The 14,876-nt window shown below is 34.0% G+C and overlaps 1 protein-coding gene across 4 annotated transcripts in view; it reads left to right on the top strand.

The window, feature by feature from the left end:
• LOC136025045 (transforming acidic coiled-coil-containing protein 2-like) overlaps positions 1–14,876 on the top strand; it is a 189,620-nt gene that overhangs the window by 160,468 nt on the left and 14,276 nt on the right. For all 4 annotated transcript variants that reach the window (XM_065700719.1, XM_065700714.1, XM_065700718.1 and 1 more), the window contains 2 exons: positions 7,445–7,558; positions 8,809–8,912. In XM_065700719.1, coding sequence (XP_065556791.1) covers positions 7,445–7,558; positions 8,809–8,912 — 218 coding nt within the window. The remainder of the gene's footprint in view (positions 1–7,444; positions 7,559–8,808; positions 8,913–14,876) is intronic.

The raw sequence follows: 14,876 nt of genomic DNA, 5'->3' as shown, positions 1-14,876 counted from the left end.
CAGGATGAGTGGGCCACAACAAATTTTTAGAGACTCCCAGACTGTGTTGATGGGAGGGGGGCAAGTGAAATTGAAATTTTAATTGGGGGAGGGACAAGTTTTTTCTGATGTGTGTATAGGTATGTCGCGCACTATGAGTCCATCAGTGACTTTAAATATACGCACGGTGAAGTTGTGAGGAATGGAAATAAGGTATCTGTGATATTTTGGAACACCTTGAGGGGATCGAGTTGGAACGGCCACGAAGTCTTGAGAATATATGTGACTTACATTCGAAAGTTTACGGCCCAGTGGGACCTGAATGTCCAAGACGATGTTATGGTGATGCGACTCCCACGAAAATAGACCATAAAATGTTTGTCAACCAGCCTGAAACATACTCGGAAGTCTCTTGGCCATAAGGCTCCTATTTCACAACGAAAAACAAATATATAAAAATAGGGCCAACGAAACTGTAACATAAAACCCCATTAAAAGAAAATTAAATACAACTAACCTTAAAACCAAAAGAAACTGAATTTTCGGGCCCTGGAGTATGAAACTATGTTGTCCCCCTCTCTTCCTCTGTCCGAAAAATAATAAAGTCACATCGTTTGTTAATTTTATTTTCCCATCTATACCTCATTTATTGAAATAACAATTTCTATCTGATATCATTATATCCATTATTTTTAACAGTATTAAATGATAACCAAAATTTAGTACCTTTTCACAAGATTCTTGAGATAAATATTATCAGTAATGGATAAATTATCTGTTTAATAAATGCTAGTGGTCAGGATTAACAAAGGGAGAAAAGTTCACGAGATCTGGTTCACAATAAAGTAATTGGTCTAATTGTCTAAGAATGGAACCAGACTTAGACAATTATTGTCCTATGTTTTAAAAAAATTAAAAGAGATCATTAGAATTATGTTAAGAACGTTACCTTCCTGAAGAGTCTTTTTACTTAAAACTAGAATTCTAAAATTTTTAAAATCCTACTCCTATCATTAAAACGTATTTCATCATTTTACCCGTAAAATTTCGTGATAAAACAATCTCTCTCTCTCTTTTCCTGTTGCTGTTATTTATGGTATTACTTTTAAGATCTTTATTCTTTCTTACCAACACATTGATGAAATCATTTTCAAGCCTAATTGCTTGCGTTCTTCGGAAAATAAAATATATAACCGGAAATCAATTGCACACAGTAAAAATACTGAAAATAATTTATTCAATAACCTCTAGGCTGATAAACTTGCTTGAACCCTTTTTAGAATTTATTATGAGTTACGAAATAAAGAGAATTATTTTTAAAGAATAACGATGCTGCAGACAATATGGCTGTGGTTTAAATTTGATTTATTCCTTCTAATGTGTTACATATTTACTGACTTTATTTTAGGACCTTTGAATTAGTTTAAGGTGATCGCAATTACTAGCAAGGTCCCACAAAAATATGGAATGTTTAATCTTATTTTGGATTGTTATTTATTATCGAGATGAGCGAGTTCAAAGCTAGATATGTAGTTTTAGCAAATTTCGTTCGTTGCCTGCTGTGCCCGTCATGTTTATTGTAAACCAAATCAATTAACGGTCGAGCGAGCTAGAGGCCATTTTGCTAAGGCTCTCGTGAGTATGTTTCTGTTGCTGGGAATAGTGTATGTGACTTTGAGACGTATAAAGCTGAAGATCCAAAGAAGAAAACGACTGGGGTCAAAGCTGCACTTGCAGAACTCGCGCTCAAATCTGATATTTTTAGAAACTATACCAAGAAGTCATATCTACCAACTCAGGGCTCTCTAAGTCTTCTTTGAGTCCTAGTTATAAAGTTGCAGACCTTCCCGTGCGAATTTCTTAAGTGGAAAATCACCTATTAGCAGCTTAAGATTCGGTCAAAGCTATAGTGTTGGCTCAAATTAATGTGCACATGAGTTCTAGTAGGAAATTAAATAAAAAAAACTAGTTTTTTTAACTGAAAGTAAGGAGCGACATTAAAACTTAAAACGAACAGAAATTACTCCGTATATGAAATGGGTTGTCCCCTCCGCAGTCCCTCGCTCTTTACGCTAAAGTTTTTAATTGTTTTAAAAAGTAGAATTGTGGCAAAGAGTCAAACTTTAGCGTAAAGAGCGAGGGACTGCGGAGGGGACAACCCATTTCATATACGGAGTAATTTCTGTTCGTTTTAAGTTTTAATGTCGCTCCTTACTTTCAGTTAAAAAAACTAGTTTTTTTTATTTAATTTCTGAACGTTTTTGAATTAATGCATGTTTGATTTTGGCTCTCCGCACATAAATTATTGAAATGAAATTAGTATATTAATTTTTTTTTGGCTAAAACGTCTGTACACTTCCCAATAACCATTAGCCTACTATATGTAAACACTGGTCAAAGTTTGTAACTTGTAGCCCCTCCCCCAGGAATTGTGGGGGAGTAAGTCATTCCCAAAGACATAGTTATTATGGTTTTCGACTATGCGGAACAAAATGACTATCTTAAAATTTTAATCTGTTGACTTTTGGAAAAAAATTAGCGTGGGAGGGGGCCTATTTGCCCTCCAATTTTTTTATCACTTAAAAGGGCACTAGAACTTTTCATTTCCGTAAGAATGAGCCCTCTTGCGACACTCTAAGACCACCTGGTCGATACGATGACCCCTGGGGAAAAGAAAAAAACAACAACAAACAAACAAATAAACACGCACCCGTGATTTGTCTTCTGGCAAAAAATATGAAATTCCACATTTTTTTAGATAGGAGCTTGAAATTTTTGCTATAGAGTTCTCTGATATGCCGAATGCGATAGTGTGATTTTCGTTAAGATTCTATGACTTTTAGGGGATGTTTCCCCCTTTTTTCCAAAATAGGGCAAATTTTCTCAGGCTCGTAACTTTTGATGACAAAGACTAAATTAATTGGAACTTATATATTTAGAATCAGCGTGAAAATTCGATTCTTTTGATGTATCTTTTAGCATCAAAATTCCGTTTTTTAGAGTTCCGTTTACTATTGAGCCGGGTCGCCCCTTACTACAGTTCTTTACCACGAACTGTTTGAAAAGAAAATAATTCGGTATTTCGGGGCTTCTGACATTATTACTCCTTTGTGGAAGTTAGGCTCAAAATTGAAAAATGATTATATTTTTTCTCTGGGCCCCTTCCACCTCTTAGTTCGTTTATTTTCCCGTTAGTTTTCACCTGTTTTCGCTTTATAGTTGTGTTATCTCTTAGCAGTTCTTTCGTTAGTTGAGTTATGGTTGTGGTATATATGTTTTATCGCTCGTATAGTTGTGTTATTTTCAAATTATACTCCATAATAGAGAGGCTCCGAGCACCCAGCATTGTATATTAAGCTCTGAATTTGACGTTTTTTCTAACGTGACCAGATTCGTCCTGCGCCCTTTTCATTGAATTTTTTCCCCCATGGCATATTTCTCCAAGGAAAGATCCTCCCACATAGCCCCCTCCCTCAACCCTACCCCCAAAACCAAAAAAATCCCCCTGAAAACGTCTGTACACTTCCCAATAACCATTATTATATGTAAAAACTGGTTGAAGTTTGTAACTTGCAGCCCCTCCCCCAGGAACTGTGGGGGAGTAAGTCACCCCCAAATACATAGTTATTATGATTTTCGACTATGCTGAACAAAATGGCTATCTCAAAATTTTGATCCGTTGACTTTGGGAAAAAAATGAGCGTGGGAGGGGGCCTAGATGCCCTCCAATTTTTTTGGTCACTTAAAAAGGGCACTAGAACTTTTCATTTCCGTTAGAATGAGCCCTCTTGCGACATTCTAGGACCACTTGGTCGATACGATGACCCCTGGGGAAAAAAAAACAAAAAAAAAAAAAATAAAAAATAAACACGCACCCGTGATTTGTCTTCTGGCAAAAAATGCAAAATTCCACATTTTTGTAGATAGGAGCTTGAAACTTCTACAGTAGGGTTCTCTGATACGCTAAATCTGATGGTGTCATTTTCGATAAGATCCTACGACTTTTAGGGGGTGTTTCCCCCTATTTTCCTAAATAAGGCAAATTTTCCCAGGCTCTTAACTTTTGATGGGTAAGACTAAACTTGATGAAACTTATATTTTTAAAATCAGCATTAAAATGCGATTCTTTTGATGTAGCTATTGATATCAAAATTCAATTTTTTAGAGTTTTGGTTACTATTGAGCCGGATCGCTCCTTACTACAGTTCGTTACCACGAACTGTTTGATGGACTTCGACGATATAGAGTAATTCCTAAATATATAGAGCTCTCTGATTTTAATTCGAATGATGTTGTTAGTCCTGCCAGAATCATATTTTATCGTGACAAAGCAAAGCCAAATAAAGTCGCTGGTCTACTGGTAAAGTTTAGGCCTAAAGAAATAGTAGATATTCTTGTGTCGGAGAACCTCACAAAGAAAAACAAAATATCTTGAATGCAGTACATGAGCATTATGGAATCAGAAATGCGTAGTCAAGGGGGGGGGGGGTTAAATTTTTGTGAAGTTGCAGGGTCAGGCTTCAGATCGCAGGATCAGGTCACTAGATGTCATCGATTGATTGCTCAAGATTAATATTTGTTTGATACTGTTTTTTCTCCTTTTTTGCTCTGTATTTTCGGTATTAATTTAATTATTTTTTTTTTAGTTGATTCATTGTTATTTAACGTCATAGTTTTCCCTGTGGGCATTAAAGGCCGGTCACATGGGTCATTTATGAGTCAGTTAATAGTTGTCTGTCATTTTTTCCAGTTTTCCTTTACATTCACTCCTACAAATTCTTACTTCACTGCTCCTTTCCCTTTTTTTCTCTCTTATTTATTTTCCCGAACATGGAGTGAAGTCTCGCTGGGGTGCAAGGAACCTCACTTTTTATTTCATTCATACCTTTTGAATAGGAAGACTTCTACTTGCGAGAACCTTCTAAATGCCTTTGAAGTTAAATCTGGAATGCCTTTGAGGTTAATTCTGAAAAATTAGAAAAAATGAGGTATTTTTAACTTACGAACGGGTGATCGGATCTCAATGAAATTTGATATTTAGAAGGATATCAAAGCTCTTATTCTAAATTCCGACCGGATCTGGTGACATTGGGAGGAGTTTGGGGTGGGGGAACCTAAAATCATGGAAAACGCTTAGATTGGAGGGATCGGGATGAAACTTGGTGGTAAAAATAAGCAGAAGTCTTAGATACATAATTTACATAATTGGAATGGATCTGCTCTATTGGGGGGGGGGGGGTTAATTCTGAAATATTAGAAAAAATGACGTATTTTTAACTTACGAAGGAATGATCGGATCTTCATGAAATTTCATATTTAGAAGGACCACGTAACTTAGATCTCTTATTTTAAATCTCAACAGGATCCAGCGTCACTGGGGGGGGGGCAGGAATCTTAGAAAAAACTTAAAGCAGAGAGATCAGGATGAAACTGGATGGGAAGAATAAAAACCTGTCTAAGATATGTGACTGACATAACCGAATCTGCTCTCTTTGGTGGAGTTGGGGGGGGGGGGGTAATTTTGAAAATTGAGGTATTTGTAACTTACGAAAGGGTGACCAGATCTTAATGAAATTTGATATTTAGAAGGATCTTGCGCTTTAAAGCTCTAATTTTAAATTCCGACCAGATCCTGTGACATTGGGAGGAGTTGGAGGGGGAAACCAGAATTCTTGGAAAACGTGAAAATTGGGGTATTTTTTATCTTACGAATAGGTGATCGGATCTTAATGAAATTTGATATTTAGAAGGAATTCATGTCTCAAAGCTCTTATTTCAAATCCCGACCAGATCTTTTGACATTGGGGGGAGTTGGAGGGGGAAATCTTGGAAAACACTTGGAGTGGAGGAATCGGGATGAAGCTTGGTGGATAGAATAAGCAAATGTCCTTCATACGTGATTGACGTATCACGTCGCTCTCTTTGGGGGAGTTGAAGGGAGGGGTTCAGTGATTTGGCGAGTTTGGTGCTTCTGGACGTGCTAGGACGATGGAAATTGGTAGGCATGTCAGGGAGCTGCACAAATTGACTTGATAAAGTCGTTTTCTCAGAATTGTCCATCTAGGGGGGCTAAAGGGAGAGGAAAAATTAGAAAAAATTAGGTATTTATAACTTACGAGTTTGTGATCGGATCTTAATGAATTTTGATATTTAGAAGGACATCGTGACTTAGAGCTCTTATTTTAAATCCTGACCGGCATTAAGCCTCTGATTTTCCTTTTAAATCAATCTGTTGATTCTTTGAATTTTGTTAGAGCTCATACCGTATGAGCTTTTGGCTCTTAGCTCTTCTTGCCTCGTCACAAGCGCCATTTGAGCTCTTGTTCATGAGAAGGTTCGACTAGTTGTAAATCTCGCAAATCCATCTGCTGTTAAACCCTCCTAGACCTCTGCTCAGTTTATGTCCATCCGTGTGCTTCTTTTACTTTTGAATGGCTGCACGGGATACTTCCAGTGTTTTTTTTTATACCCGGTTAATTTTTGCCCTCTGGTGGCATCTTCAAGAGTAAGGAATACGCTTCCAGCTGTGACACGGAGCTGTAATTACTTTGACACCTTCAAACGCGGTAGCTTATTTTTAAGGGTTAATTTTAATCCTTAAGTTGTTACAAATCATTTAATTTTTTTACCTTACTTTTTTTCTTATAATTTGGATGTATTTTTGCTTGGGACTTTTTCCTTTCTATGGGTGAATTGATTGATTTTGGTTCATTTTAAGCTGTTTAAGAAAAGATGGTGGTATATGTGTATGTATGTTTTGAAAAAAAAAGAAAAAAAAACTGTTTTCCTACTTTAGCAATTGAGACAATAAGCACTTTAACAAGGCCTTGAAATTACTCACCTATCCAATTGCCTAGGTCTACTGAGATTATGTTTTTTTTTTGTTTTTTTTTTACTTTTTGCCGGGTCTTCGGAGTTCCGCGTCGCCTGATTTGAGTTGTAGGCTGTTCTGTTTTTAAATTAATTCTCTATCCCTCTATTTTCTTTTCTTTTTTGTTATGTGTAACTGTTACACATAGTATGTGTTCAAACGTTTGGTAGTTTATTGCTCAAATGGTTTGTTTGATGATTCCCGTCCTTTACAGCGCATGGAGCCTTTGTGGGGGATTATTGACTTTATTTATTAAACGATTTTTGTTTTATCTTATCATTACTCGACCATGGTCAGAACAAAGTTGAAAATTGTTAACTCAAATAATAGCCTCTTAGATTTGCGCTACTATGGTAAGGGTGGCAAGTACTCATAACGCTCTGTAACTTTTATGTAATTTGCCTGTTTTTGTTGTTTGGCCTATCAGACACATATGGGGAAGTAGAAGAAGCTAGACATAAATATGTGCATGTTTGATTAATCTTTCTCTAGAAACCTAAAATAATAATATAGTAGTAAAACAAACTGTTTTGAATATTTTTTGCCTGTACTATGAGTTTTTGCTAATACTTATTCTCATGTTATTTATTTCAGGAGAATTCAGGGTCAGCACCAACGATAAATAAACGCGAGGCTACAACCGTTACGGAACCACCAGGGGACTATGTCCCAGGAAGGCTTTTACGAGAAATGCAGCTTCTCTATGAGGTAGTTTATTCTTCTCATGTGTGTCAAAACTATTGTTTTCAGCAATATCTAATCCTGAACGTTTATTTCATTGGTGGATATGGAAGTTTTCCATATTCCAGGAATTTTTTAATGGTTCTCATTATAATTACTTCATTTTGCCATGCAGACTATGATCAGGCTCATTCCAAATAATGGTTTGTTAAGTTTTTTTTTCATATTCTGTTTATTCTGTGGCTGCTGGGTGCACATCTTTCATAATGGGAAAACTAAATGGATCATTAGGGGGGGGGGGGGATAGAAACTGATTTTCTTGTGTTCATTTCAATCCAGAAATTGGTATATTTCTCTCTTTCTTTCTCTCTATACCTTTCTTTCTCTATCTATCTTTCGTTCTCTCATTTATATATATATATATATATATATATATATATATATATATATATATATATATATATATATATATATATATATATATATATATATATATATATATATATATATATATATATATATATATATATGTATATATACAAGAAGGAATGTCTTTTGACCATTACATCGTTAGGATGGAACACAATCATCTTGAAATTTAGTAATTATGAGAAAGCTTATTTTTTTTTCTTTTGAGTGTGATACAACTACTTTTTTCTTATATACGCCTATATATTCTTTATTATCGCCGTATTTGGGCTAGATATGAAAAAAAAAAAAAAAAACAGAGGTGAGCTAGACAATTGAACAAGCTACTTTTTATGGTTTAGGAGATTTTCATATGACTCTTTGTGCATCAATTTGTTTGTTTTTTTTTCTTAAGAATTTAGTTCAATGTTAGATTTAAATGTTACAGAGTCTTCTTCGTCCTTGCGAAACAAGATTTTTTTTTTGTATCTGGCCTAGATTCAACCTGCTGTAGCTTCTCAATAATTTTTAGACTGGGCATGGAACACATTTAATAATCGTGGTTGCAGTTGTAGCTGCAACCTAGTATGATTATTGAAAAATGTTTTAATTCGATTATTTTAGGTTCATTATGTTTATTTGTTCACTGAACGATAAGCGTTCTTTTTTGTTTTTCGTTTCTTTTTTCTTCAGTCATTGGATATTTTCTCCTTTGTCAAATTGTCAAATCTTATGTGGAACTTTTCTTGTAACCATAGGCTCCTTCGACAAGTTTAGGGGTTTTAGCCTACTCGATGTTGTACTTTATTATTCTTATCTCGTCTTTATAGTATACTATAATATAAGACTTAATGTTTTTCCGTTTATAGGAGCGAATATTACAAAAAGACATGGAAAATCAAGAACTGAAAAAAGTCATTGAAGCTAAAGACGCAAAAATCGCTAAAGCTGAGGAAATGAATTCCAAAGTTGAGTAAGTTACATTTATTAAAGTCTTAGAATGATTTAGCATCTGTTTGTGCTTTATGCTCAAATAAAATCTGGAGATAGGCACATGGCACATGGTGTACATGATAGCACATCGAGATAGGGGGATAGGGAGGAGGGTCTCTGCAGAGATTTGCGTAAGGATCCATCCAACCATGAAATTTACTCTGAATCCCATCTTCTAAATGGGTGATTATTTCAGAAATAAATTCGAAATCTATTTTTTTTATGAAATGAAGGTGTTTTTGACAATGAAATTGTTTATGACAATTAAATGGGTTTTGGTAACGAAACTGTTGTAGCTGAGTAGAAAAAGAAAAGAAGAAAAGAAGCTGAAAAAGAAAAAAGAAGACGAAAAGAAATTGTACACTTTTGGATTTTAGAGCTAAAGGGGTTGAGCCATCCGTTGAGACGCTCATTGGATTTCAGAGCCCTTAACCTCCTCTTTAAAAAGAGATCCGGGTATAGGGTTAGTGGCTTCTGTTATGTTTCCAGTAATTTTCAGCTTGGTTCAATTTTCTATTTCGTTATTGTTTAGTTTTTATCAAGTTGTTTGTTGCTATTGTATTGCTGTGACAAGAGTCAAACCTGTATGAACGTTTTCTTCTTAAACATTTCTATGGGTAATTTGATCTTTTCAGTGAGGATGAAGCAACAGTTGACTTATTGAATTGTGAATCTACCGAAAGGATCCAAGTAAACAACCAACAAAGAGTTCGTACGTTTACTTGCTTTATGATAAAGCTCAATACCGAAAGTCATTGTTTCTTAATACGATTTCTATGCTAGAGTCGAAGAGCCAATCAACTCGTAGTTAAAAGCCGTGTCTAAATTAGAAACCATCTACACCTACCTTAAATATATATTGAGACCACATTGGCTATACGACTTATGACAAAAAATAAATGAAGAACAGAAAAAAAAACAATATAAAGAAAAAAAAACATCGAGACTGAAAATTAGGATATTGACTGGTAGAAAATTAGCCTTGTTTGGCTTTGTCTTTAATTTTTTAATTAAAAAATTAAATTTTAATTTTTAATTAAAATTTAATTTTTTTTTTTTTCTTCTTCTTCATACGCTAAAGGCACCGGAAAACTAATACGTATCTTTATGTGCAATAGATGGTATTATTGCAGTCATCAATCTGACACATTTACCAGTGCTTCTGGATACCTTTATTCCTGTGAAAAAAGGACATATAAAAAGAATTACTTGTTAGCCAAAAATACACCTTAATGCTAAACCGAGAATCCGTTTAAAACCGGGAAAAAAAAACTCCAAATGTAAAAAATATATATTATTCTTTTGTGATACTAAATTATTTAGTAAATAGATGTCCATGGAAGCAAGTAATGGGCAAAATTAATGCTAATACCTTCCCTCTTATTGTGGATGTAAGTTGAGCACATAACAAACCTTATATCCATACGCTTTACCGTTCAGTGTTGGGAAGCCAATCCACTAAGAAGAAGATGTTTTCCAGTAATATAGTTACTAAGCTCATTTATCCATTTCAAAGTAAAAGAAAGACCAAGAGTCTGATTTTTGCCATCTAGACAAAGAAGTACCCTACTATACAGAGAGAGATGAAATTATTATAAGTGGAAATACGGCATCAGTTAAACGACCAGCCTAAGAAGTAAGGACACTTCTAGTGTGTTTAAATATAACACACTGGCACAATAAAATCATGGTAACCAAGCAGGTTTCATTCCCTCTTTGGGGTCGCAAACCTTTCAAATAAACGATCATAATGATTTATCATAATAATATCCTAGAGTTCCCCCTCCCCCCCCCCTAAAAAAAGACTCACAAGAAAGAAATGGAAATAAAAATTTTACTTACTAAAATAATTTCCTTAGTTACTTTCTTAAACGAAGAAAAACACTCAAAAAACGAACTTTGATATCACTCGAAATATTTTAATTGTGTATCCGATATTTATATTATCTGTTAATGTTACAACCTGTTAAATTTGATTAAATATCGTCTTAATTATTATTTTTTTTTTTTTATAAAAGTAAAGGTTTCAAAAATTTGATTATTGCTCTTTGCTTATTGTTTTTGTCAGTATACCTGTACATGGAGAAAATGTGCAAAATCCCACCCCCTCCCCACCTGAGCCTGGTCAGGAGGCCCCTTGCCAAAAGAAGGAAATCGTTGGGTTAAAATGCCTCTATTTCGCATTTGAGATTTCCCCCTCACATTAAGTTTTGCGGTTGTGTTCACACAGAATCTCACAAAATATTTGGTATTAAGGTTAGTGTTCTCTTTGAAACAGTTTGCGACCAGTCTACAGCTGTAACTTGCATAAAAAAAACAAAAAACAAAAAAAAACAAGATACTCGTATCAATGGATGTGTTAGTTTCAGATGTATCCATTCAAAGATCCAGAATTATGATATTATGTAAATAACGACAAAAGAACATATTGTCTTTCCATCATAAAAACAAACAACAGGCAAAATAATAGGGAATCTAAGATAGTTACATTTCTTGAGCTCGTGTGGAGCAGTTAACCTACGATATCTTCTATTTTGTTAATTAAGACCAAAAATTCCAGGTTTAACCTCGTTGAAGTAATGCTTCTGCAACTATTTTAATTTTTGTATTATAGTTTTAAAGATCGCATTCTATTGAGCGTCTTATATTATTTATTTTTTTTTTTTTTTTTTTTTTTTTTTTTTGTATAAGTGTTTGGCTGAGGACGGCTCTTTGATATAGAGTCGAAACAGTCATTTAAGGTTTAAACAAATTTCACCGTTTGTTTTATCGTATTCGGTAGAATTTTTCTTATGAAAAAGATCACCTTAACGTACTTCAAAAACAGGCAATATTCTATTTTCAGTTAATTTCAACCAATTGTTGATGTATTTCCCAATGTAAAAAAAAAAAAAAAAACTAAAAAGAAATATTAGAATTTTGCATATGTAGTTCAATAGATGGATAAAGCTGAAACTCGGCTATAGAATGATCGAAAGTTTTTTGTCTTAAGCTAGATATTAAACTGCAGGATTATTGCAAATAACATAATAAAAAACTTAAACAGGATACATAAACTTTAAGTAACATAGATGATGCATATCTAAGGAGAAATAATGAGTTACTCTTTTGTTTTACTAATAATGCTAAAGATAGCTCCATGCTATTACACTCATTGTTAAGCCATTTAATGTCCAAAATGAAGTAAAGAGATATGAATAGGCCCTGAAGAGAACACATGTGTTGAAAAACTTATTGTTTCACCAGCTATTGTAAAAAATATGAAATGTTTTGTTATTTTTAAACTGGAAGCTTTGAAACGGATGTTTTTTTTTATTTACTCTGTGCTTTCAAGAAAACCTAGAATTTTGGATTTTTGTTTTCCTCATACTACTATTAATGTAGAGTTCTTTGATTTATTGTTCTACTGTTCTGTCTATACTTGAAAATTTTTCCGGGTCTCCAGGGAGAAAATGTCTGCGGTTGGTTTAGATCAGGGCTTCTTAAACTATGGGTCGCGACCCCATTTGGGGTCGCGTAGCAAAATTATGGGGGTCGCGAGTGAAAAAAATACAATTTAACAAAACAAAATTTTTAACTTGTAAAATTATTGTTATAAAGAAAAATAACAATCATCGTAGATGAATGTATCATAAAATCTTCTGGTTCAGAAAGACTGTTTATACCAGTATTTCTATTCCGATCATTATAATATCTTGTATAAATTTACTATGAATCAGAAGATGTTATAGAAATTTATAAAAAATGTCGATTTATTTTTGTCAATCTCTTAAAACCGAAATAATCCTGATAAATATTATCAACGAAATTCCTAAGTGTTATTTTGAAGAAACTATATAAACATTTGGTGTTATTTTCATTTAGCCATTGTATGATTGTGAACGAAGTGCATGTTATTTCGAATTAGTCAGTTTAATCCTTTCGCGACCGGCGGGATCTTACAGTCCCGGCATATAAAGCTCCTATGGGCGCTTCTTAATTGATTAATAGCACCAGAATTGAACGATGTGCTTCAGGATGCTGTTAAGGTCATAAATTTGATTAAGAACCATACCCTTAACAGTCGCTTATTTTCAGATCTCTGTAAGGATACGAATTCCAACTACACAACTTTGTTATTACATGCAGAAGTAAGATGGTTGTCAAGAGGTCAAAGTTTAAAAAGATTATTGTTATTGAAGGACGAGATCGAAATATTTTTAACTGAACGAAAATGTGAATTTGTTGCTTTTTTTTAAAATGACTTGTGGCTATCCAAGCTGTGTTATTTGTCAGATATTTTTGCAAAGTTAAACGTTCTTAACTTGTCTCTTTAAGGTAAAAATTGCGATGTATTTATTTCAAACGATAAAATTGAAAGTTTTATTAAAAAGATCAGCATTTGGAAAAGTAGGGTCGAAAAAAATTTGTTCGAAATGTTTTCCGGTGTCGACAATTTTGTAATTGAGAAAATTCATCGTAAAACTTTTAATGCAAAAACTATTGTAGATCACTTGAAGGCGCTAGAAATACAGTTCCGGACATATTTTATATTAAATATTGATTTACAAAAAATAGTTTGGATTCAAAAGCCGTTTTGGATTGGCTTAAGTGAGATTGATCATCTGCCACTTAAAGCTTAAGAGGAATTTGCTGAGCTTTCGTGTGACTCAAACTTAAAACTACAATTCCAAAAAAAGCCCTTGACTGAATTCTGGATCTGAACTAGAACTGAATTTCCCACAATCGCTGATATGGCGTTAAATGTACTTCTGCTATTCAACACCACACATTTATGTGAAGTTACTTTCTCAGCTTTAACACACATTAAATCCCAATATCGTTCAGCGATAAAAAATGTTGAAGAGGTCTCACGTCCAGCAGTTTCAAACATTACACCAAGATTTGATTTCTTATCCAATAAAAAAAGGCACATCCATCTCATTAAATTTTTAACGTAAACTTTAATTTAATATTTACCACGCAACTACTTGTATATATTCGAGAGAATTAACCAAAAAAAAAACAGGTTTTTTTTAAATGAAAGTAAGGAGCGACATTAAAACTTAAAACGAACAGAAATTACTCCGTATTTGAAAGGGGCTTTTCCTCCTCAACGCCTTGCTCTTTACGCTAAAGTTTGACTCTTTTTCTTAACTCTACATTTTAAAACAGTAAAAAACTTTAGCGTAAAGAGCGGGCGTTGAGGAGGAAAAGCCCCTTTCAAATACGGAGTAATTACTGTTGGTTTTAAGTTTAATGTCGCTTCTTACTTTCATTTAAAAAAACTTGTTTTTTTTGTTTAATTTCTGGACGTTTTTGAATTAATGCATGGTTTGATCTTGGCTCTCCGCACATAAATAATTAAAACGAAATTTACATATTAATTTTTTGGGGCTAAATGGCTTTTTCATAGTTTTAATCGGAAGATTTTGAGAAAAAAGGAGCGAGGGAGGAGGCCTAGTTGCCCTCCAATTTTTTGATTACTTAAAAAGGCAACTATAACTTATAATTTTTTACGAACGTTTTCATAAGTAAAAATTATACGTAAATTACGAATTAAATTACGTAGCGAACTTCTATATTCGTATGTTTTTATTGCGTATATGAGGGGGCTCACCCCTCGTCGATACCTCGCTCTTTACATTAAAGCTTAATTTTGTCCCAATTCCTTAAGAATGACCCCTGCATCACAAAGGCCGTAGAATAAATAGTTGAAATTACTAAAAATACTTTAGCGTAAAGAGCGAGGTATTACGAGGAGGTAAACCCCTGATATGCGTAATAATTTCTGTTCGTTTTAAGTTTTAATGCTGCTTCTCACTTTCAGTAGAAAAAACTTTTCATATTTATTTTTTCATTGTTTTTTAAATAATGCTAGAAAATTCTGCGCTCCCTCCATGGAAAGATCCTCCCCGGTAACCCTCCCCCTCAAATATCCCCCCAAAACCAAAAAAATCCCCCT

The sequence above is a fragment of the Artemia franciscana genome, chromosome 3, assembly GCF_032884065.1.
Source record: "Artemia franciscana chromosome 3, ASM3288406v1, whole genome shotgun sequence".
NCBI classification, from domain to species: domain Eukaryota; kingdom Metazoa; phylum Arthropoda; class Branchiopoda; order Anostraca; family Artemiidae; genus Artemia; species Artemia franciscana.
The sequence above is the reverse complement of the archived record's forward strand: the minus strand, read 5'-3'. Positions and strand labels throughout refer to the sequence as shown.